Source organism: Mobula birostris, chromosome 16, assembly GCF_030028105.1.
Source record: "Mobula birostris isolate sMobBir1 chromosome 16, sMobBir1.hap1, whole genome shotgun sequence".
Classification (NCBI taxonomy): domain Eukaryota; kingdom Metazoa; phylum Chordata; class Chondrichthyes; order Myliobatiformes; family Myliobatidae; genus Mobula; species Mobula birostris.
This window is the reverse complement of record NC_092385.1, coordinates 75,450,227-75,475,331: the sequence shown is the minus strand read 5'-3', so window position 1 is coordinate 75,475,331 and position 25,105 is coordinate 75,450,227. Positions and strand designations below refer to the sequence as shown.

Below are 25,105 nucleotides of genomic sequence, written 5' to 3'. Positions count from 1 at the left end.
CTTGCTGGATTGGACATCTCCCTTTGTTAACCATGTAGGGCTGAGTGGGTGTACACAGGAGAGAAACGCAGAGGCCTCACACTGACTTGTAGAGAATTGAAGTTTGCACAGAAAATCAGGAACAACTCTCCATCTCTTACCAAACCTACAAAAATATAATACTAAAATTTCAATTCTTAGCGACCTTTGGAACCACCTTTAAATTGTTGATTAGAGCACTCAATGCCAAATGGAGATGATGTTGTTAATATTTCTACAATATTAAAGAAATACCATGAAGTCTTGGAATTTCTCATCAAAATGGCTCATGCACATTATCAAAAGCAGATGATTTATTACATTATTTCCTAAAGGATGACTTTATACTTTTCCTCCACACATTACTATCAAGAATGCTGAGGAAATTGAACAATGTTGTTCCGATAGTTTCCCAGTGTGAGAGGCTTGAATCCCAGGCAGTAAAGTAACTGTTAGAAACAAGTGATCATCAGCAAAAGATTTTTAATCCATCACTTTCTCCACAGCTCTGATATACTGGCTTCAATTTTCACCTTGAGTGCTTGTCGGTGTGGAGTTTGCATGCTTTCCTCTGACCATGACGATTCTTCCCATATTCCAAAGATGTCTATGTTGGTAGGTTAATTGGTCACTGTAAAGTGTAGGTAATTGGTAGAACATTGAAGAAATTGATGGAAATGTGAGAGGAATAAAATGGAATTAGTGTAAAATGGATGAGAGTGAATGGGTGAACTGATTTGGTAGGTCTGGGGGCCTGTTTCCATGCTGCATGAACACATATTTATCCTTTAAAAATATTTATTTTCTCAGGTGAGATGGAAATGCTCAAAGGATCCAGATAAGGAACGAATTGTCCAACTATTAGATCAATTTATAATCACCGGTCTGAATGGTGTCCGTATCCTTTAATTCAACATCATTACTGATTTGTTGTGAAAAGATGTACAGGAAGATGTATTTAACGTGTGTATATTTGATGACAGCAGCAAAATGTTTTCTGCCTGATTAGGGAGTGTGTAAGTGATTCATACAGCGACCTCTGCGTCTCAGTTACAACACAGATTTCCAAGTACTGTACAGATATGTCACCACAGGGAGGGAAATACGAGGACAGAATAATCCAGGCAGCTCTTGTGACCTTCTCTGCAAACCTTTATTAAATGGCATGACCTGGAAACTGTCACCTGCTTATCTCTAATTGCACATGACACATGATACCTAGATTTATATGAATAATGTCTGCAGACTATTTTGAATGTGTTTACCTTAAAAAGTGATTTGTGAATCATGTATTTTGAGATCAGAGAGCTTTATAAATGAGCCCAGTGTCAAGGGCGTTTGACTATGTTGAATTTTTTAATGTCTGGTTTTCATGAATGGTGGATTTAGAAACTATGGATATTCATTAATTGTATAACTAGAGGTTTCAGGCCATATCTACAGATTATCATGTAACTAACATCTTCAAATGTGATGCCTCAAAAAGGCAGCATTCATCATTACAGACCCCTATCACCTCAGACATACTCTGTTGTATAAAATATATATTATACTGTAATTTATAGTTTTTTAAAATGTATTGCTGATGCAAAATACCAAAGTTTATGACATATGTCAGTGGTATTAATTTTGATTCTAGTAATTTTTAGTTTAAATAGTATTAAATAGTCTCAAATAGACATTAGTTTCCTTGCCTTCAGAGTTTAAAGTTTTTAATTTTAGCTTCATGCCAGTTTATAAAATTCTGAAATGGATTTTTGCTATACAATGTGACTGAATAAATTGCTCTACAAGAAACTGGTGTGGATTTGACGGGCTGGATGTTTTCCTCGTGATTCTACCGTATCTCTATGATTCCATGAATCTCTTGAAGAAATATTGCAAATTTGTGGATAGCATCCTGTAGGTGACAGGTGAAACTATGCTGTCTATTCAGATAATGTGAAAATAATTCAGAGATGAGGATCTTCTGTCTTTGTTCTGAACATTGCTGGGAAATATTGATTTATTTTTCTCTTCATCACATTGTCCAAAATATCTTCTGGGTCTGACTTCATAGTGGCAATCACTACAATCCACAGTGATTGTACTTAAACTACTCTGAGATGTTTCAAAGTGAAGTGATAAAACTCAATATGAATAAATTTTCTACATTCATAACTTCACTCATTATTGATCAGGTCCAGACTTTCTGTAACCACCTTAACTCCTGTGCCAGATGTGTGTTTAGTTACAGAACTACTAGGTAATCATCTTTATCATTGGATTATTAAATCCAATTGGCAGGGGCTACCCATGCCTTGTGTCAAGAAAATCATTCGACAGGTAAGATGAAATGAATAAGAACATATCCTGAGCCTTTTTTAAAATAGGAAATGCTTATTGTTTGCTGATCAGGAGGTCTCTGAAACTTGCCTGACATTTGTCCTGAATCTTGACTAATATTTCGGTATAAGCTGTCTTCCAACTAATGGGATTCAGAATTCTGTAGAGAACCAGCTCCTCCTGGTGCCACAGGAATGGTTTTTGTTAAATCTGCCCTGGGGTTTAGGTCACGCCAATCACAGAATATTCCTGCCCAGCTCCTGATCCACTCAAGTCAGGAGCTTAAATATTGTGCTGTAGAGGGTGAAGAGGGTTCACCGGGATGTTGCTTGGATTGGAAGACTTTAGTTAGGATAATCTTAGAGTAGGTTATGAGGTCGGCACAACATGGTGGGCCAAAGGGCCTGTACTGTGATGTAGAGTTCTAGGTTCTCTGTCCTATGTAAGGAAAGACTGGATAGGCTGGGTTGTTTTACTTGGAGCACAGGGTGACTTAATAGAGGTGTATAAAGTTATGAGAGCATAGACAGGGTAGAAAGCCACAATCTTTTTCTCATGGTAGGGGTATCACATACCAGATGGTATAGGCTTAAGGTGAGAGGGAAAAGATTTAAAGGGGATTTGAAGGGTAAGTTTTTTTTCCCCACACAGATACAAGGATGGCACTAGCTAAGAAGGTGGTGTAGTCGTATATACATTATTAGACAGACAGACACTTGAATAGGCAAGACATAGAGGAATATTGTCTTAATGCAGGCAAGTGGGCAGTAGATGGGCAAAATGGTTGGCATGGATGTGCGTGACAAAAGGCCTGCTTCTGTGTAATATAACCCTATGACTCGAAATTATGGACAAGCTTCAAATAAACTGGTACTACACTGTTTTTAATTGGCCTCAGGATATAAATAGTGACATGTCCCTTATTCATTTCCAGCCCAACATTGTTGCCCTGATAAAAGACAACAGCCTGAAGCAAACTGGTTACCTTTTGTAACAATTTGTCACAATGCAGTGAGTGGTGAGCACATCTGAATTGAATTGACTTTATTACTTGCATCCTTCACATACATGAGGAGTAAAAATCTTTACATTACATCTCTGTCTAAATGTCCATTTTATAGTAACTTACACGTGAATTAATCAGTTACACCCCTTGCCTCCACACTCCTTAGTGGCCTCCTGAGCAACATAGAAAAGTTGTGATACTGTGATCCTATTGTTAAAAGGGGCTTCCATGTCATTAGAGGGTTAGCCAAATCCAGTCCCACATTCAAAGCAGGTGAAAAATTCTCAAATAGATCATACCCCCTGAGTTATCAGATCTTTTAAAATGCTCAAATAATTCTTAAAGAAAACATATAAAGCTCAGAAGTTCCTAAAAACCCTAAGACTTTTAAAAATACCCTTCAAAACCTCAAAACATCTTAACTTAATAAGCAACTTAGAATTTTTCTGGAAGCTTCTTGGACAGATCTAATCACAGATCAGAAAGTCTATGTAAATTAGCATACTTTTATCTGCGGCTCTCACAGTTGTCGGCTGTCATTCAAGTTAAGGAGAGGATATCCTTTGCACCTCCTCAGACCTGGTGTTGAATTCATTGATGTGTTGATAACATAAGAATTGGCTATTATGCCAAGTTCCTTTGCCCATTCTGAACTCTACAAGATCCAGTGTTGGAGCAATACCTAACTCGCAGCCTGACCAATGCTTCGCCATTCTCTCAAAACTACAGGACAGAAAATGGCAACAATTTTCCTAGAGTCCAGGGTATTCTTTCACCTGCTATGAGACATGATCAGATGTATTACATTCAATGTTATTTAGCATGTTTTGTCCAGAACTCTTGAATTTGGAAAACACAAGAGATTCTGCAGAAGCTGGAAATCCAGAGCAATATGCGTGGAGAAATTCAGCAAGTCAGACAGCATCTATGAAGAGGAATAAACAGACAACATTTCAGGCAGAGACCTTTCACCAGGACAGGAAAGGAACGGGAAAGAAGCCAAAATTCTTCCTTTCCAGGGTCTTGGCCCGAAACAACTATTTATTTCCTTCTATAGATGCAATCTGACCTGCTAAGTTCTTCCAGAATTTTATGTCTTGCCCTTGAGTTTTGTGTCCCTATCCAGTACTATGGCGATTTTCTCTGACAGTAACACTTCACATCCATCAGAAACAAGCCTAAGCATTTTCCCAGCAACGTGACAATTTTCCTTCCCTCGGGAACAGGCTGTTTGTGGGATCTTGCAGTCTGTACAAATTCTGCTGCATTTCCCATTAACACAACAGTGGCTACATTTCAAAGTTTATTCTCTGGTGGTGCGGAGCTCTGGGCTGATCTAATGACTTAGTAAATAGGTGCATTCTTTATCTTAACAGAATTGTATATATAAACATAAACACAAGATAAAAACAGGCCGGGCAGCACCTATGGTCATGAATAAACAGTCATTATTTTGGGCCACGAGCATTCATCAGGACTGGAAAGGAAGGGGGAAGATGCCAGAATAAGAAGGCTGGGGGAGGGGAAGCTAGAAAGTGATAGGTGAAGTCATGTGGGTTGGGGAGGGTGATGAACCAAGAAGCTGGGAGGTGATGGGTGGAAAAGGCAAAGGCCAGAGAAGAAGTAATCTGATAGGAGAGGAGAGTGGAGCATAGGGGAAAGGGAAAGAGGGATGTGAAAGGCAGGTGAGCAGAAGAGACGAGAGGTCAGAGTAGGGAACAGAAGAAGTGGGGTTGGGAAAAAAGAAATTACTGGAACTTGAAGAAATCCATGTTCATGCCATCAGGTTGGAGACTACCTAGATGGAATATGAGGTGATGCTCCTCCATTGTGACAGTGGCCTCATCGTGGCAGAAGAGGAAGCCATAGACTGACATATTGGAACATGAATGGGGATAGAGTTGTATCTATGCCCCCTTCTCTTGGGCAGATAATAAGGAACAGATGCAGGACTAGGCTGTCTGACCCTCACAATGGCACTGCCATTCGATAAGAACACAGTGGACACTGTTTCTCAAGCCACTATCCTGCCTAATTTCTATTTGCCTGATAGTTGGGATAAATTGGTGTTTCCCTGGCTGACAGTCAGTGGTGAGCAGAGTGCCACAGGGTTCAGTGCTAGGCCCACAAATATACATTCAATGGTCACTTATTATGTACCTCCTGTACCTACTAAAGTGGCCTTAAGTATGTACGAACTATTTGGATAAGGGGACCAAGTGTAGCAATCTAAGTTTTGCTGATGATGCTACATTGAGTGAAAAAGCAAAACTGTGTAGAGGATGTGGAGAGATATCGACAGATTAAATGAGTGGGCAAGGGTTTGGCAGATAGAGTACAACACTGGTAAGTGTGAGGCCATCCACTTTGGAAGGAAAAATAATAGATCAGGTTATTATATAGTGGTGAAAGATTGCAGTATGTGACTGTGCAGAAGGACTTGGAAGTGTCTGTGTGTGAATCGCAAAATGTTGGTTTGCAGATGTAACAGGCTATCAAGAAGGCAAATGGAATGTCGGCCTTCTTTGCTAGAGGGATTGAATTTAAGAGCAGTGAGGTTATGCTGCAACTGTACAGGGTACTGGTATGCCCACACCCTAGTGCACTGCATGCAGTTTTGGTCTCCTTAATTGAGGAAAGACATACTAGCTTTGTAGGTGGTGCACAGGAGGCTCACTGGGTTGATTCTGGAGATGAGGGGGTTAACCTATGAAGAAGGATTAATGCAACACACATCAAAGTTGCTGGTGAATGCAGCAGGCTAGGCAGCATCTCTAGGAAGAGGTACAGTCGACGTTTCAGGCCGAGACCCTTCATCCTGACGAAGGGTCTCGGCCCGAATCGCCAACTGTACCTCTTCCTAGAGATGCTGCCTGGCCTGCTGCGTTCACCATCAACTTTGAAGTGTGTTGCTTGAATTTCCAGCATCTGCAGAATTCCTCGTGTTTAAGAAAGATTAATGTTGCCTGGGACTCAATGAAATCCAGAAGAATGAGAGGGGATTTTATGAAAACATCTAAATTATGAAAGGGATAGATAAGACAGAGACTGGAAAGTTGTTTCAACTGGGAAGTAAGTCTAGAAGTAGGGGACATAGCCTCAAGATTCAGGGGAATAGATTTAGGATGAAGATGTAGAGAATCTGCTTTTTCTAAAGCATAGATAGAGGCTACCTCATTAAATATATTTAAGGCACAGTTAGACAAATTTCTGCACAGCCAGGGAATGAAGTTATGGGGAAAAAGCATGTAGGTAGAGCTGAGTCCAAAGCAGATCAGCCATGAATTTATTGAATGGTGGAGCAAGCTCAACAGACCAAATGGCCTACACCTGCTCCTGGTTCTTAAGTTCTCATATTATTGAATCCTTTAGTGTCCAATAAAATCAATGAATACTGAAAAACTAAGCATTAGTTTCCATGTAAGATTTGCAATTATCTACAATTCTGAATGGTATGTATATTCCTTTCACTCAGACTTACACGCCAGAACTTTTAGCCCGAGACAACGGTTTCAGTAACAGGCTCTCCATCCTCTTCTTACTCAATCTCTTTCAATGAGCCACTTCTAACTTTTCTACAGTTCCAATAAATATCAAACTATCTTATTCAGTTCTATAGCCAGAAAATAGATCTGACAGAGGATCTCTACAGTAAAATATAAGAAAAATGTAAATTAGTTTTTTAAAATTAGATGGCTTTGCACTTTGGACAGAATGCCTAACATCTGATAATACAGTTAATTGGGTCTTTGGTTAATCAGGGTAGCCGCTTATTTGGGACGACTCTTAAAGAACAAAAAACAATCAAGAAAATAATTGAGATTCCCTTCATTTATTTGGGGCACTATGTTGTTTGTTTGAGAAGGGAGACTGTTGCTGAACAATTTCTAATTCGCGTCAGATGTGTGCACTTCTATGGCCGGTAGACACTACACCATACTCAGAGCAAACTGTTTCTAAATAGTGTTCACTGCACGTGCTTGTGTTGAAAAAGCAGTGACTTTTGTCACTGATAGTTGGCGATAAATAAGCAGTAAGACAATTCAGAACTGCTTTGCTCCCTGCAGTTTCAAGCATTCAGGCTTGGAGATGCCAGAAACTGCTGGGAGTGAAAATGACATGATTTTGTTACTTTAATAAGTTAAGCAATATAAAGAATTTGAAGTTATCGACGATTATCATGAATGTTACAATGAAAATGAAGATTTGGAGGATGTAATCATCGAAATTATTGTATGAAGGCAGTCCATTAACTGCATTAGATGTCTGCACTGATTTTGTTCATTTGCAGACAATCATACTATACACTGTCAATAACAATTAGGAACAAATGCACAGTTTTATAATACTGTAGTAGTATTAGCACTGTTTTAATTTGTCTTGTATTTCATTTAAATACAGTATTTGTTACTCAGGCTTCCCCTTAGTTGTGGCAAAATATATTGCTCCTGTTGTGTCCCAATTAACCTGAATCCACTGTAGTTTGTTTGGTTGATCATTCAGTTTTTATTTCGGAAGCAGTTCAACTGTACTAACTGATAGGCTGCTTTCTGTCCTCATATCTTAGGTTCTACAAGGGTTGAATTATCTGCATACCAAGTGCAAGATCCTGCATACGGATATCAAACCAGATAACATTCTTCTCTGTGTCAACCAACAATATCTCAATCAAATAGCTGTTTCCATGCAACCAGGAGCTGGAAAAGAAGCACGGAGTCTAACAGGTAGTTAATGGCAGGAAGTTTACAATATCACACACACAAAATGCTGGAGGAACTAAAAGGTAAGGCAGCATCTGTGGAGAGGAATAAACAGTTGATGTTTCAGACTAAGACTTGTCCATAAACATCAACGAAGCTGCCTGACCTGCTGAGTTCCTCCAGCATTTTAGTGAATTACTCTGGACTTTCATTATCTGTAGGATCTCTTGTGTTTAAATTCACAATATTTTAATATTCCAAAGATAAGGCTGAACCAGGACACCAAAAACACAAAATGTTTCCTCCTAATCTGTTATTCAAGGATGTTATCTCTACTTTGACTAAGAAAACCTAAAGATTGGTCATTATCCCTTTGCTGTTGCAAGAGCTTGCTACTTGTATTTCCCCACTGCACTTCCTGGATTAAAACAAGTACATTTTGGTATATTCTGATGGTTGTAAAGTGTTTTTGGGATCAGATTAATCTGTCTTCCTTTCTTACATTCCCTCCATCCTTCCTCCTTTACAGAATCTGGTATTCCTCAAATAAGGAATTCTGAGTTGTCTTCCTTCATTTGTATATTTTATACTGAAGCAGTGGTCAAAATTCCATCAACAATATACTACTGTTATCAAAACTCTTCTCAGAGTCCAAGGACTCTGGTCCTTGGATACTGGTAAGACATATGTTAGATATGACCAGAGATATGTTGTTTATCTCCTTTGATCTGATTTTTGTTATCATTTTCAGGAGAAATTAACACAGAATATTCACTCCCGAACCCTTTGGATCCTAAATATGCTGAAGAAATAAGTGTAAAGATTGTGGACCTGGGAAGCGGTTGCTGGACAGTGAGTTCCATGCAGTCATGGAAGGACAGGAATTAATATTGTCGAGATGATCTTCATATAGATTGCTCGAATATTGGTTTACATAATTGGAGCATATAAGTCTCAACCAAGGAACTCCTCTCTGAGTTTGGTCTGAAACATTGTCCCTAAACCTCATATTTCTAGCTCCCTGAAGCATCATCCCTTATTCTTTGAATAAATTATGTTCTCTTTTCTGTTGATGATAGTGTGAAGTGTGTACCATTACAATGTGGCTGAAGATCATTCAGTGTCTTAATTACCATTACTGGGGTCAATGTGAAGTGATTCTGGAAGAAATTGTGACTTCAATATAAAATACCCATGCAATCACATTTCACTAGACCCACACATCTGTGATAACAAAGTACAATCAGATTTCAGTTAACTATAATGCTGCAAGTGCAGTGCAGTTTATCACATTGCATGTGCCAAAGTCGCAGCATTCGTCATACAGCAATGGAACAAAGCAATGATATATACGCTCACGAAAAAACCTTGTTTAACTTTCTCAAATTACCATTAGACCATAAGGCATAAGAGCAGAATTAGACCATTTGGCTTATCAAATCTTCTCCACCATTCCATCATAGCTAATTTATTATCCCTCTCAACCCCATTCTCCTGCCTTCAGCTCATAACCTTTAACACCTAATCAAGAATCTATTAACCTATCAACATCGCGGTTAGAGTGATGCTAAAACAGCTCGGGGCATCAAAATTTGGAGTACAGTTCCAATGTCATCTCTAAGGTTTCTGTATGTCCTCCCTGTGGAATGCCTGGGGTTTCTCTGGGTGGTACTGTTTTCTCCCACAGTCCAAAGATGTACCACTTAGTAGGTTATTTGGTCATTGTAATTTGCCCCATATTTAGGCTGGGGTTAATCAGGGACTGCTGGGTCAAAGGGCCAGAATGGCCTTTTCTGCACTGTATCTCAGTAAATAAATAAATAAACTGAATGACTTGGGCTCCTGAGATTACTTATCTCTTTATTAAACTATTTTTTTAACCTTGGTTCCAGTTCAAACATGTTACAGAGAAGATCCAGACAAGACCGTACCGTGCACTGGAGACCATCCTTGGCGCTGGTTATGGGCCTCCTGCTGACATTTGGAGCACAGCTTGTGTGGTAAAAGAAAGAGCAATGTTTCCAGTTTACACTCCCTGAAGCTACTTATTACTTTGTAACTTAATGCATTACAAATTGTATGAGTTCAACATTCAAGATTGGTATTGCCATTCTCAGCACTTGAGTGTAAAGAACAAAATGACTGTTACTTCAGATCAGCTGTAGCATAAACAAACACAATAAGCATAAAGAACACACTAAAAAACAAAAAAAAACACCCACCACAAATACAAACATAAAAGCAATCCTAAAAAACAAGTAATGTTTGAGTAAGACCATATATACATAAATTTAGTTTATAAACATAGACTCGCCACTCTCTGGCTAAAGAAATTATTCCTCATCTCCATTCTAAAAGGATGCCTCTCTATTCTGAAGCTGTGTTCTCTGGTCTTAAAGACTCCCACCATAGAAAACATCCTCTCCACATTCACTGTGTCAAGACCTTCCACCATTCAACTGGTTTCACTGAGGTCATCCTTTAATCTTCTAAATTCCAGTGAAAATTCAAGTATGCAACATCAACTGATTCTCCTTTGACTATCGTGCCTGTTATTTCCTCAAAGAATTCCAACAGATTTATCAGGCAAGATTTTCCCTCCTTTGACTATCGTGCCTGTTATTTCCTCAAAGAATTCCAACAGATTTATCAGGCAAGATTTTCCCTTAAGGAAACCATGCTGACTATGACCTATTTTATCATGTGCCTCCAAGTACCCTAAGACCTCATCCGTAATAACTGACTCCAATATCTTCCCTACCACTGAGGTCAGACTAACTAGCCTATAGTTTCCTTTCTTCTGCCTCTCTCCCTTCTTGAAGAGTGGAGTGGCATTTGAAGTTTACCAGTCTTCCAGAACCATTCCCAAATCTACTAATTCTTGAAAGATCATTACTAATGTCTCCACGATCTCTTCAGCCACCTCTTTCAGAACCCTGGGGTTCTAGAGGAATTAAGTACATTTGTACATGAAGCAACAGAATTTTTAAAAAACAATTTGATTCATTCATGTCCTTCAGGGAATAAATTATACCTTTAGTACCTTTAGGAGTCATAATAAGATTATGTATGGAAACAGATCCTACGGTTTATTGAGTCCACATGCACCCATCTTAACTGTAATCTGATTCTGACCCATCCTATTTCCCTATATTCCCATGAACTCACCCCAGATTCTACTACTCACTAACACACTAAGGGTCACTTACAGTGCCTAATTGACCTAACAGCTGGCACACAGTCACAAAGATTAGGCTAACTCCACAGGCAGTACCAGACATTGTAGGAGTTGTAAGGCAGCAGTTCCAGCAACTGCACCCTTCTGCTGCCTCCTTTTGACTTTTATCTGATTACGTTACCACTGATATGTGGTTGATTCTAAACTACCCTCTGAAATACCCTTATTGACCACAGGGTCTAATACAGATGAATTATCTTATCTGTGACTTCCACATTCTGTAAGCGACAAACTGAACACTGATCCCTCTCAAACCAAACTCAATTTCAAGTGCGGTCTGCCCCTGGTACACTTCACATGGATACCTGAGGTGGGAAAGAGGAATTTATAAGGGAAACTCACATCTCTCCAAATTTGCATCCTTTATTTATCATCTTCTAGACGAGCCCAGTTTGAGCAAACACAAAGTAAGAATCACGCCACTGCATGCCAAGTCTCTGAAGAAGAATCCTCTAAAATTTAGGAAAAAGGGGAGAATCTACTCACTTTAATCTTGCAAGCAGTGCGCTGTCAATATTTGTGTGCAGTATTAGAGTTGTTAGTGCTTTGTTACCTTCAGTGTTTTACTAAGTGCGAGTGCTTTGCGCATCTCATGCTCAACATTTCAAAATGGAAATAGTGTAAACCTCTCTTTACATACACAGGCATTTGAGTTGGCAACAGGTGAATACTTGTTTGATCCTCGACCTGGAAAGACCTTCTCTGAAGATGAGGGTAAGGGAGCATATTTTAATCAAGATCAAATGGGAACATTGATCCAATCATAAATATATTCTCCAATAGATTCCCTTCCTCTAAGTCAATCAGCGTTAGTGTTTTCAATGTAAGAAACATACAGACAAAAGAATATGTGTAGAACAAGGAGCGACATTAGAAACTTAGAAAACCTACGGCACAATACAGGCCCTTTGGCCCACAACGCTGTGCCAAACATGTACTTACTTTAGAAATTACTTAGGGTTACCCATAGCCCTCTATTTTTCTAAGCTCCACGTACTTATCCAGGAGTCTCTTAAAAGACTTTATTGTGTCCGCCTCCACCACAGTCGCCGGCAGCCCATTCCATGCACTCACCACTCTCTGCATAAAAAAACCTTGCCCCTGACGTCCCCTCTGTACCTACTTCCAAGCACCTTAAAACTGTGCCCTCTCATGTTAGCCATTCCAGCCCTGGGAAAAAGCCTCTGACTATCCACATGATCAAAGCCTCTCATCATCTTGTACACCCCTATCAGGTCACCTCTCATCTTCTGTTGCTCCAAGGAAAAAAGGCCAAGTTCACTCAACCTATTCTCGTAAGGCATGCTCCCCAATCCAGGCAACATCCTTGTAAATCTCCTCTGCACCCTTTCTATAGTTTCCACATCCTTCCTGTAGTGAGGCGACCAGAACTGAGCACAGTACTCCAAGTGGTCCTATATAATTGTAACATTACCTCTCGGCTCATGAATTCAGTTCCATGGTTGATGAAGGCCAATGCACTGTATGCCATTGTAACCAAACAGCCAACCTGCGCAGTAACTATGGACACGGACCCCAAGATCCCTCTGATCCTCCACACCACCAAGAATCTTACCATTAATACGATATTCTGCCATCATACTGATCTACCGAAATGATCTACCTCACACTTATCTGGGTTGAACTCCATCTGCCACTTCTCAACCCAGTTTTTCATCCTATCGATGTCCCGCTGTAACTTCACAACACCCCCAACCGTTGTGTCATCAGCAAATTAACTAACCCATCCCTCCACTTCCTCACCCAGGTTATTTATAAAAATCACGAAGAGTAGGGGTCCCAGAACAGATCCCTGAGGCACGCCATTGGTCACCAGCCTCCATGCAGAATATGACCCATCTACAACCACTTTTTGCTTTCTGTGGGCATGCCAATTCTGGATCCACTAAGCAATGTCCCCCTGGATCCAATGCCTCCTTACTTTCTCAATAAGCCTTGCATGAGGTACCTTATCAAATGCCTTGCTGAAATCCATATACCCTACATCTACTGCTCTACCTTCATCAATGTGCTTAGTCACATCCTCAAAGAATTAAATCAGGCTTGTAAGGCATGACCTGCCTTTGACTCTCAGGATCTTCTCCATCAACTTACTAACCACTGAGGTAAGACTTATTGGTCCATAATTTCCTGGGCTATCTCTACTCCCTTTCTGGAATAAGGGAACAACATCTGCAACCCTCCAATTCTCTGGAACCTCTCGCATCCCCATTGATGATGCAAAGATCATTGCCAGAGGCTCAGCAATCTCCTCCCTCGACTCCCACAGTAGCCTGGGATACATCTCGTCCAGTCCCGGTGACTTATCTAACTTGATGCTTTCCAAAAGTTCCAGCACATCCTCTTTCTTAATGTCTATATGTTCAAGCTTTTCAGTCCACTGTAAGTCATCCCTACAATTGCTAAGGTCCTTTTCCATAGTGAATACTAAAGCATTGGACCCTTCCAGACTGTTTCATCATTCCCAGCCCAGGCCTGTACCCAATGATTTTCTTTGGTGTTATCCAAGTGAAGAGTCTTGCACTGACTGTCTGTTGCAGCCTGATCCACTGAATTTCTCCAACACTTTACAGGCAGCGGCCACTTTATTAGGTACAGCAGTGCAGATATCTAATCAACCAGTCATACGGCAGCAACTCAATGTATGCAGACATGGTCAAGAGGTTCAGTTGTTGTTCAGATTAATTGTTGATTCCAGATGGGGATCTGAGTATCTCAGAAGCTGCTGATCTCTTGGGATTTTCACACACAACAGTTTTCAGAGAATGGTGCAAAACACAGACATTCAGTGAGCAGCAGTTCTGTGTGTGAAAATGTCTTGTTAATGATAGAGGTAAGAGGAGAAAAAAGGAGACAAGGAAATGACAACAAACTCAATAAGTATTTGCGTCAGTCTTCACTGGAAGACCTTAGCAGAATACCAGAAATGCAAGAGTGGAGTGTCATTGCTAGCAGTAAAGAGAAGGTGCTTGGGAATCTGAAACGTCTGAAGGTAGATAAGTCACTGGACCAGATGGACTACATGCCAGGATTCTGAAAGAGGTAGTTGAACAGATTTTGGAGGCATTAGTAATGATCTTTTAATAATCATTCAATTCTGGAATGGTTCCAGAGGACTGGAAAATTGAAAATATCACTCCAGTGTTTAAGAAGGGAGAGAAACCTGGCTTCAGTGATTGGAAAGATGTTGGAGTCTATTCTTAAAAATGAGGTTTTGGAGTACTTGGAGGCACAAGATAAAATAGGCCAAGGTGAGCATGGTTTCCTTGACAAATATGTTGGAATTGTTTTAGGAAATAACAGGAAATATGGACAAAGAAGAGTGAGTGGATACTCTTTATTTGGATTTTCAAAAGGCCTTTGACAAGCTGCTGCACACGAGACTACTTAACAAGATAATAGCCCAAGGAATTGCAAGATAGAAAATTGGCTGATTGGCAGGAGGCAAAACGTGGAAGTAAAGGGAGCCTTTTCTGGTTGGCTGCCAATGACTAGTGGTGTTCTGCAGGGGTCAATGTTGGGACCACTTCTTTTCAAGTATATATTAAAGAAGTGGCAAATGGAATATATTGTAGGAAAGTGCATGGTCATGCACCTTGTGTAGAAAGAATAAAGGTGTGGACTTTAGCCAGATGGTGATGAATCTGTGGAATTAATTTGCACAGATGGCTGTGGGGGTCAAGTCATTGGGTATATTTAAGGTGGATGCTGATACGTTCTTGATTAACCAAGGCATCAAAGGTTACTTTACTTTATTGTCGCCAAATAATTGATACTAGAGCGTACAATCATCACAACGATATTTGATTCTGCGTTTCGTGCTCCCTGGATTACAAATCGATGGTAAATATTAAAAATTTAAATTATAAATCATAAATAGAAAACAGAAATGGGGAAGTAACGTAGTGCAAAAAAACCGAGAAGCAGGTCCGGATATTTGGTGGGTACGGCCCAGATCTGGGTCAGGATCCGTTCAGCAGCCTTATCACAGTTGGAAAGAAGCTGTTCCCAAATCTGGCCGTACGAGTCTTCAAGCTCCTGAGCCTTCTCCCGGAGGGAAGAAGGACGAAAAGTGTGTTGGCTCGGTGGGTCGTGTCCTTGATTATCCTGGCAGCACTGCTCCGGCAGCGTGCGGTGTAAAGTGAGTCCAAGGACGGAAGATTGGTTTGTGTGATGTGCTGAGTTGTGTTTCCGATCTTCTGCAGCTTCTTCCGGCCTTGGACAGGACAACTTCCATACCAGATTGTGATGCACCCTAGAAGAATACTTTCTACAGTGCATCTATAAAAATTAGTGAGGGTTTTGGGGGACAGGCCAAATTTCTTTAGTTTTCTCTGGAAGTAAAGGCACTGGTGGGCCTTCTTGGCAGTGGACTCTGCTTGGTTGGACCAAGTCAGGTCATTTGTGATATTGACCCCGAGGAACTTAAAGCTTTTGACCTGTTCCACTTGCGCACCACCAATGTAAATTGGGTCATGCAGTCCGCTACTCCTTCTGAAGTCAACAACCAATTCCTTTGTCTTGCTGACGTTGAGGGATAGGTTATTGTCTTTGCACCATGCCACCAGGTTCTTAATTTCCTCTCTGTACTCAAACTCATCATTACCCAAGATATAGCCTACAATTGTCATGTCATCAGCAAACTGATATATTGAGTTTGATGGAAACTTGGCTACACAAACATGGGTGTACAGTGAGTACAACAGGGGGCTGAGTACACAGCCTTATGGGGCACCAGTGCTCAGAGTGATTGTAGAGGAGAGCTTGTCCCCTATTTTTACAGCCTGGGCCCTGTCTGTGAGGAAGTTGAAGATCCAGCTGCAGATCCAAGTGCTAAGGCCCAGGTTCCAGAGCTTAGGAATCAGTTTATTTGGAATGATGGTATTGAAGGCAGAGCTGTAGTCAATGAAAAGGAGCCTTACGTATGCGTCTTTATTCTCCAGGTGTTCTAAGGAGGAATGTAGGGTCAGAGAGATGGCATCTGCCGTTGACCTGTTGCGCCAGTAGGTGAATTGCAAAGCGTCGAGGTTGACCGGTAGGCTGTGGTTGATGTGTGCCATAACCAATCTCTCGAAGCACTTCATAGCAACTGATGTCAGAGCCACAGGTCGATAGTCATTCAGGCATGCCACCTTGCTCTTCTTCGGCACTGGGATTATCGTTGCCTTCTTAAAACACGAGAGGATCTTAGACTGAAGCAAGGAGCAGTTGAAGATATCAGCAAACACTCCAGCTAGCTCGCTTGCACAGGCCCAGAGAACCCATCCCGGGTTGCCATCTGGGCCCATTGCCTTCCTTGGATTTATCTTCAGGAAGGCCCTCCTACAAGAAGAAGGCAAGAGAATGGGGTCGAGAGGGATAATAAATCAGCCATGATGGAATGTTGGAGTGGCTGAACGGCCTAATTCTGTTTCTGTGTCTTAAGGAGATTGGCCAGGCTGGTTCAAGCTGTCAAGAAGGCGACAGTAACTCAAACCCAGCACCAATCCCTGCGGCACAGTGGCACATCAATAGCCATTGGCCTCCAGTCAGAGAGACAACCATCTACTACCGCCCTCTGGCGTCTGTGAAGCTGAAGTCTAATCCAATTTACCACCTCATTTTGAATGCCAAGCGATTCAGCCTTTCTCACCAACCTCCCATGCGGAACCTTTTCAAAGGCCTTGCTAGAGTCCATAAAGACAACGTTACTGGCTTGCCTTCATTAACTTTCTTTGTAACTTCCTTGAAAAATTCTATAAAATTGGTTAGACACAACCTATCAAGTGATAAGGACTAAGCAGACATTTTAGGCCCAGTTCCAAAGTTTACTGGTCTCTCACATTTTACACATTCTCACATTCAAATGTACTCCAATTTTTTTTTGCATGCATTTACTGTCAATGCCAATTTAAATTTTTTTGTCGAATTGATTCTGGCTACTTTAATTCTGAAAATGGATTTTAATGCATTTGTGTCACTCCAGAGAACACGTTTGTGGTTTAGAGTTTAAGAATGGTTTCAGATTTACAGTGATGCCAAAATAAAGTCTGTGATCCTTTGTTGCTTATCCTTCCTCCTGCTCTTCTCTGTGACAGACCACATTGCACATATTATTGAGCTGCTTGGGAGAATCCCCTTGAAGTGTACATTCTCTGGCAAGTATTCCAAAGATTTCTTCAACCTTAAAGGTAAAGTAGCAAATCATTTGAATCCTAATCTCAATCAAATACAACCTATTATCTGCAATGCTGGTCCCCAAACTCGTCACTGAGTCATAGAACACAGAAACAGGCCCTTCAGCACATCCTGTCCATGCCTCCATGTACTTATCCAAACTTGTGCAAACTTAAAGCACACGGTATTGGGGGTAAGGTATTGATGTGGATAGAGAATTGGTTGGCAGATAGGAAGCAAAGAGTGGGAATAAACGGGACCTTTTCATAATGGCAGGCAGTGACTAGTGGGGTACAGCAAGGCTCAGTGCTGGGACCCCAGTTGTTTACAATATATATTAATGACTTGGATGAGGGAATTAAATGCAGTATCTCCAAGTTTGTGGATGACACGAAGCTGGGCGGCAGTGTTAGCTGTGAGGAGGATGCTAAGAGGATGCAGGGTGACTTGGATAGGTTAGGTGAGTGGGCAAATTCATGGCAGATGCAATTTAATGTGGATAAGTGTGAAGTTATCCACTTTGGTGGCAAAAACAGGAAAACAGATTATTATCTGAATGGTGGCCCATTAGGAAGAGGGGAGGTGCAACGAGACCTAGGTGTCATTATACACCAGTCATTGAAGATGGGCATGCAGGTACAGCAGGCGGTGAAAAAGGCAAATGGTATGCTGGCATTTATAGCAAGAGCATTCGAGTACAGGAGCAGGGAGGTACTACTGCAGTTGTACAAGGCCTTGGTGAGACCACACCTGGAGTATTGTGTGCAGTTTTGGTCCCCTAATCTGAGGAAAGACATCCTTGCCGTAGAGGGAGTACAAAGAAGGTTCACCAGATTGATTCCTGGGATGGCAAGACTTTCATATGATGAAAGACTGGATGAACTAGGCTTATACTCGTTGGAATTTAGAAGATTGAGGGGGGATCTGATTGAAACGTATAAAATCCTAAAGGGATTAGACAGGCTAGATGCAGGAAGATTGTTCCCGATGTTGGGGAAGTCCAGAACGAGGGGTCACAGTTTGAGGATAAAGGGGAAGCCTTTTAGGATCGAGATTAGGAAAAACTTCTTCACACAGAGAGTGGTGAATCTGTGGAATTCTCTGCCACAGGAAACAGTTGAGGCCAGTTCATTGGCTATATTTAAGAGGGAGTTAGATATGGCCCTTGTGGCTAAAGGGATCAGGGGGTACGGAGAGAAGGCTGGTACAGGGTTCTGAGTTGAATGATCAGCCATGATCGTACTGAATGGCGGTGCAGGCTCGAAGGGCCGGATGGCCTACTCCTGCATCTATTTTCTATGTTTCTATGTTTCTCTTAAATGTCGAAACCAAACCCCCATCCGCTGCTTCGTTTGGCAGCTTGTTCCACGCTCAACAATTTTAAATTCCCCTTAAACATTTCACCTTTTACCCTTAAATCATGACCTCTCGTTCTAGTCTCGCTCAGCCTCAGTGGAAAAAGTCTGCTTGCATTCACCCTATTTATACCCCTCATAATTGTGTATACCTCGTTCTCTTACACTTCGGGGAATAAAGTCCGAACCTGTTCGACCTTTCCCTGTAACTCAGGTCCTCCATAAAGCTTGATAGATTAATGCACTGTTTAGTCAATCTACATCATTTTCTAGAATCTGAGCATTGCTGAGAAAGACAAATTTTATTGACCTTCCCTATCTACTCTGGGAAAATTTAGTGGTGAACTGCCTTCTTTAACTGCTACCACTACCCATCTCAACACACAATTCCAGCACAGCCGTCTTAAAGCCAATTCGTGCAATTCTGGCCATTATTCCCTCTCCTCATCTCAATCAATTCTAAAGCCTTCCTGCTACTTCAGGTATAATTGGCTACTGAGCACAGGCCAAGGGTCACCGCAGCAGGCCATTTAACTCAACGAGCCAAAGAAGGACTGTTCTGACTAAACTCAAGAGATTCTGTACATGCTGGAAATCTTGAGCAAATAACATACAAAGTGCCAGAGGAATTCAGCAGGTCAGGCAGCGTCTATGCAGAGAAATAAACAGTGAACGTTTCAGGCTGACATCCTTCATCAGGACTGGAAAACATCCTATTTCCCACCCCTTGGTCTGTTGCAGGCAGACAGTGATGCTCTTCCTAACTTCCTCCTTTAATCTATCAACCAGACGACCTCATTTACAGTCTATCCCCAGGATGTCCCTGGTCTCAGCCTGGCAGATATTCCCTTTGCCCTAGCCATCCTTTCCCCATTCTCCATGCAACTTAATACTTGATTTCTCCCTCTCCCTCAGACAAATGGTATTCAAGTTGAAATGTGAATTCTGTTTCTCCTTCCCCAGATACTCCCTGTGTGTTTCTAATATTTTCTGCTTTTATTTGGGAAGGAGGTAGAGCTACTGAACATTCTCTCATAATTACCTGAGGACTGAAGGCAATACTGTGCAAAAGTTTTTTCAGAAGAATAGCCGATGTTGTTTCTTTGCTTAGGAAGGGCAGAGGGAACAAAGCAGGAAATTATAGGCTAGCGAGCCTTACATTCAGCAACACACATCAAAGTTGCTGGTGAACGCAGCAGGCCAGGCAGCATCTCTAGGAAGAGGTGCAGTCGACGTTTCAGGCCGAGACCCTTCGTCAGGACTAACTGAAGGAAGAGTGAGTAAGGGATTTGAAAGTGGGAGGGGGAGGGAGAGATCCAAAATGATAGGAGAAGACAGGAGGGGGAGGGATGGAGCCAAGAGCTGGACAGGTGATAGGCAAAAGGGGATACGAGAGGATCATGGGACAGGAGGTCCGGGAAGAAAGACAAGGGGGGGGGAGGACCCAGAGGATGGGCAAGAGGTATATTCAGAGGGACAGAGGGAGAAAAAGGAGAGTGAGAGAAAGAATGTGTGCATAAAAATAAGTAACAGATGGGATACGAGGGGGAGGTGGGGCCTTAGTGGAAGTTAGAGAAGTCGATGTTCATGCCATCAGGTTGGAGGCTACCCAGATGGAATATAAGGTGTTGTTCCTCCAACCTGAGTGTGGCTTCATCTTTACAGTAGAGGAGGCTGTGGATGGACATGTCAGAATGGGAATGGGATGTGGAATTAAAATGTGTGGCCACTGGGAAGTCCTGCTTTCTCTGGCGGACAGAGCGTAGATGTTCAGCAAAGCGGTCTCCCGGTCTGCGTCGGGTCTCGCCAATATATAAAAGGCCACATCGGGAGCACCGGACGCAGTATATCACCCCAGTCGACTCACAGGTGAAGTGTTGCCTCACCTGGAAGGACTGTTTGGGGCCCTGAATGGTGGTAAGGGAGGAAGTGTAAGGGCATGTGTAGCACTTGTTCCGCTTACACGGATAAGTGCCAGGAGGGAGATCAGTGGGGAGGGATGGGGGGGACGAATGGACAAGGGAGTTGTGTAGGGAGCGATCCCTGCGGAATGCAGGGAGAGGGGGGGAGGGAAAGGTGTGCTTAGTGGTGGGATCCCGTTGGAGGTGGCGGAAGTTACGGAGAATAATATGTTGGACCCGGAGGCTGGTGGGGTGGTAGGTGAGGACCAGGGGAACCCTATTCCTAGTGGGGTGGCGAGAGGATGGAGTGAGAGCAGATGTATGTGAAATGGGGGAGATGCGTTTAAGAGCAGAGTTGATAGTGGAGGAAGGGAAGCCCCTTTCTTTAAAAAAGGAAGACACCTCCCTCGTCCTAGAATGAAAAGCCTCATCCTGAGAGCAGATGCGGCGGAGACGGAGGAATTGCGAGAAGGGGATGGCGTTTTTGCAAGAGACAGGGTGAGAAGAGGAATAGTCCAGATAGCTGTGAGAGTCAGTAGGCTTATAGTAGACATCAGTGGATAAGCGGTCTCCAGAGACAGAGACAGAAAGATCTAGAAAGGGGAGGGAGGTGTCGGAAAAGGACCAGGTAAACTTGAGGGCAGGGTGAAAGTTGGAGGCAAAGTTAATAAAGTCAACGAGTTCTGCATGCGTGCAGGAAGCAGCGCCAATGCAGTCATCGATGTAGCGAAGGAAAAGTAGGGGACAGATACCAGAATAGGCACGGAACATAGATTGTTCCACAAAGCCAACAAAAAGACAGGCATAGCTAGGACCCATACGGGTGCCCATAGCTACACCTTCAGTTTGGAGGAAGTGGGAGGAGCCAAAGGAGAAATTATTAAGAGTAAGGACTAATTCCGCTAGACGGAGCAGAGTGGTGGTAGAGGGGAACTGATTAGGTCTGGAATCCAAAAAGAAGCGTAGAGCTTTAAGACCTTCCTGATGGGGGATGGAAGTATATAAGGACTGAACATCCATGGTGAAAATAAAGCGGTGGGGGCCAGGGAACTTAAAATCATCGAAAAGTTTAAGAGCGTGAGAAGTGTCACGAACATAGGCCGGAAGGGATTGAACAAGGGGTGATAAAACAGTGCCGAGGTATGCAGAAATGAGTTCGGTGGGGCAGGAGCAAGCTGAGACAATAGGTCGGCCAGGACAGGCAGGTTTGTGGATCTTGGGTAGGAGGTAGAAACGGGAAGTGCGGGGTGTGGGAACTATAAGGTTGGTAGCAGTGGATGGGAGATCTCCTGAGCGGATAAAGTCGGTGATGGTGTGGGAGACAATGGCCTGGTGCTCCTTAGTGGGGTCACGATCAAGGGATAAATAAGAGGAGGTATCCGCGAGTTGTCGCTGTGCCTCGGCAAGGTAGAGGTCAGTACGCCAGACTACAACAGCACCCCCCTTATCGGCGGGTTTAATAATAAGGTTAGGATTAGTGCGGAGGGAGTGGAGAGCAGAGTGTTCGGAAGGAGTGAGGTTGGAATGGGGACAAGGTGCGGTGAAGTCGAGACGGTTGATGTCCCGTCGGCAATTAGCGATAAAGAGATCCTTTTCTTCCTTTTCTTCGGATGTCTTCCTTTTTTAAAGAAAGGGGCTTCCCTTCCTCCACTATCAACTCTGCTCTTAAACGCATCTCCCCCATTTCACGTACATCTGCTCTCACTCCATCCTCTCGCCACCCCACTAGGAATAGGGTTCCCCTGGTCCTCACCTACCACCCCACCAGCCTCCGGGTCCAACATATTATTCTCTGTAACTTCCGCCACCTCCAATGGGATCCCACCACTAAGCACATCTTTCCCTCCCCCCCCCCCTGCATTCCGCAGGGATCACTCCCTACACAACTCCCTTGTCCATTCGTCCCCCCCATCCCTCCCCACTGATCTCCCTCCTGGCACTTATCCGTGTAAGCGGAACAAGTGCTACACATGCCCTTACACTTCCTCCCTTACCACCATTCAGGGCCCCAAACAGTCCTTCCAGGTGAGGCAACACTTCACCTGTGAGTCGACTGGGGTGATATACTGCGTCCGGTGCTCCCGATGTGGCCTTTTATATATTGGCGAGACCCGACGCAGACTGGGAGACCGCTTTGCTGAACATCTACGCTCTGTCCGCCAGAGAAAGCAGGATCTCCCAGTGGCCACACATTTTAATTCCACATCCCATTCCCATTCTGACATGTCTATCCACGGCCTCCTCTACTGTAAAGATGAAGCCACACTCAGGTTGGAGGAACAACACCTTATATTCCGTCTGGGTAGCCTCCAACCTGATGGCATGAACATCGACTTCTCTAACTTCCGCTAAGGCCCCACCTCCCCCTCGTACCCCATCTGTTACTCATTTTCATGCACACATTCTTTCTCTCACTCTCCTTTTTCTCCCTCTATCCCTCTGAATATACCTCTTGCGCATCCTCTGGGTCCCCCCCCACTTGTCTTTCTTCCCGGACCTCCTGTCCCATGATCCTCTCGTATCCCCTTTTGCCTATCACCTGTCCAGCTCTTGGCTCTATCCCTCCCCCTCCTGTCTTCTCCTATCATTTTGGATCTCCCCCTCCCCCTCAACTTTCAAATCCCTTACTCACTCTTCCTTCAGTTAGTCCTGACGAAGGGTCTCGGCCTGAAACGTCGACTGCACCTCTTCCTACAGATGCTGCCTGGCCTGCTGCGTTCACCAGCAACTTTGATGTGTGTTGCTTGAATTTCCAGCATCTGCAGAATTCCTGTTGCTTACATTCAGCAGTAGGGATGGAAAATACTTACGGTAAGGAACTAAACACACCTGAAAAACACGGTCACATGGTCAGCACAGAACATAAGGATTGAAGGGTCTATTCCTGTGCTGTACTCTTTCTTGTTCTATCTATGTTTCTATCTACAGGTGAGCTACGTCATATCAAGACACTAAGACCTTGGGGATTGTATGATGTTCTCATCGAGAAATATGACTTCCCATTGGCTGATGCAGCAATGTTTTCAGATTTCCTTCATCAAATGCTTTGCTTTATACCAGAAAAAAGGGCAACTGCAGAACATTGTCTCCAACACCCATGGCTGAACACTAAAGACTCTTTCAGTTAGATTTCTATTACCCATTATAATAGAGGTATACCTTCCCAGTGGATAATGGATATTGCTAAAATTGATTGAGTCCTAAAGTGTGGCTTGATATGATCTGTGCAGGAATATGTAAATCAATGGAATAAAGTTAAGTTCAATAAATTCAATTTCATAATCAAACATAAATGAAAATTCTTTTGCAAAAGGTGCACTAGGCAAATGTCTTATTCAAGGCTTGGACCTGTCAACATTCTGTGGAAAGACTGGATTTCAGCTGGTAGCTGTTCCTCTGAACAGGAGTACAGGTTTGATTCCGCATGCCTACTCCACCATTTAACGATAGATATAGGAGCAGAATTAGGCCATTGTGCCCATTGAGTCTGCTCTGCCATTCCATCATGGCTAATTTATTTACCTCCTCAACCCCATTTTCCTGTCTTCTCCCCATAACCTTGACATCTTGACTAATCATAGAAACATAGAAAATAGGTGCAGGAGTAGGCCATTCGGCCCTTCGAGCCTGCACCGCCATTTATTATGATCATGGCTGATTATCCAACTCAGCACACCGCCCCAGCCTTCCCTCCATACCAAGAACATATCAAGAACAAATCAAGAACATATTCACCTCCACTTTAAATTACCCAAATGACTAGGCCTCCACAGCCGTCTGTGGCAACGAATTCCAAAGATTCATCACCCTCTGGCTAAAGAAATTCCTCCTCACTTCTGTTCTAAAGGAACATCCTTCTATACTGAGGCCATGCCCTTTGGTCATAGAATCTTCCACTATAGGAAACATCCTCTCCACCTCCATTCTATCTAGGCCTTTCAATCATGGCTGATCTTCAATCTCAGTGACTCAGCCAACAATCTTTTGATTCTATTGAGATCCAAAAATCTACCAATCTGTATCTTGAACATACTCAGCAACTCAGCCCTTGAGCCCAGATACAGTGGAACGTTTAGGAGGCATTCAGCAGGCACATGAACAGACAGGGACTGGAGGAATATAGACTTTGTGCAGCAGATGTAGAGATTAAATTAGCATTGTGGTCGGTACAAAGATTGTGGACAGAATGGCCTGTCCCTGTACTGCACTGCTCAATGTTCTATTTTGAGACTGTGACCCTGGTCTAAACCACGAAGCCAGGGTAAACATCATCCCTGTCTCTACAGTTTTAAAGTACTTAAGAAGCTTGTACATTTTTGTGAGATCACCTCCCATTCTTTGAAACACCAAAGAGAATAGCCTTGGTCTGTTTTATCTCTCATCAC

General features: G+C 42.7%; 1 protein-coding gene across 4 annotated transcripts in view; it reads left to right on the top strand.

The window, feature by feature from the left end:
• LOC140211233 (SRSF protein kinase 3) overlaps window positions 1-23,965 on the top strand; it is a 49,459-nt gene extending 25,494 nt beyond the window's left edge. For all 4 annotated transcript variants that reach the window (XM_072280868.1, XM_072280865.1, XM_072280867.1 and 1 more), the window contains 8 exons: window positions 829-916; window positions 2,237-2,343; window positions 7,917-8,073; window positions 8,801-8,901; window positions 9,942-10,049; window positions 11,932-12,001; window positions 17,386-17,478; window positions 23,649-23,965. In XM_072280868.1, coding sequence (XP_072136969.1) covers window positions 829-916; window positions 2,237-2,343; window positions 7,917-8,073; window positions 8,801-8,901; window positions 9,942-10,049; window positions 11,932-12,001; window positions 17,386-17,478; window positions 23,649-23,848 — 924 coding nt within the window. In that variant the 3' untranslated portion in view covers window positions 23,849-23,965. The remainder of the gene's footprint in view (window positions 1-828; window positions 917-2,236; window positions 2,344-7,916; window positions 8,074-8,800; window positions 8,902-9,941; window positions 10,050-11,931; window positions 12,002-17,385; window positions 17,479-23,648) is intronic.
• Window positions 23,966-25,105: the final 1,140 nt, after the last annotated feature.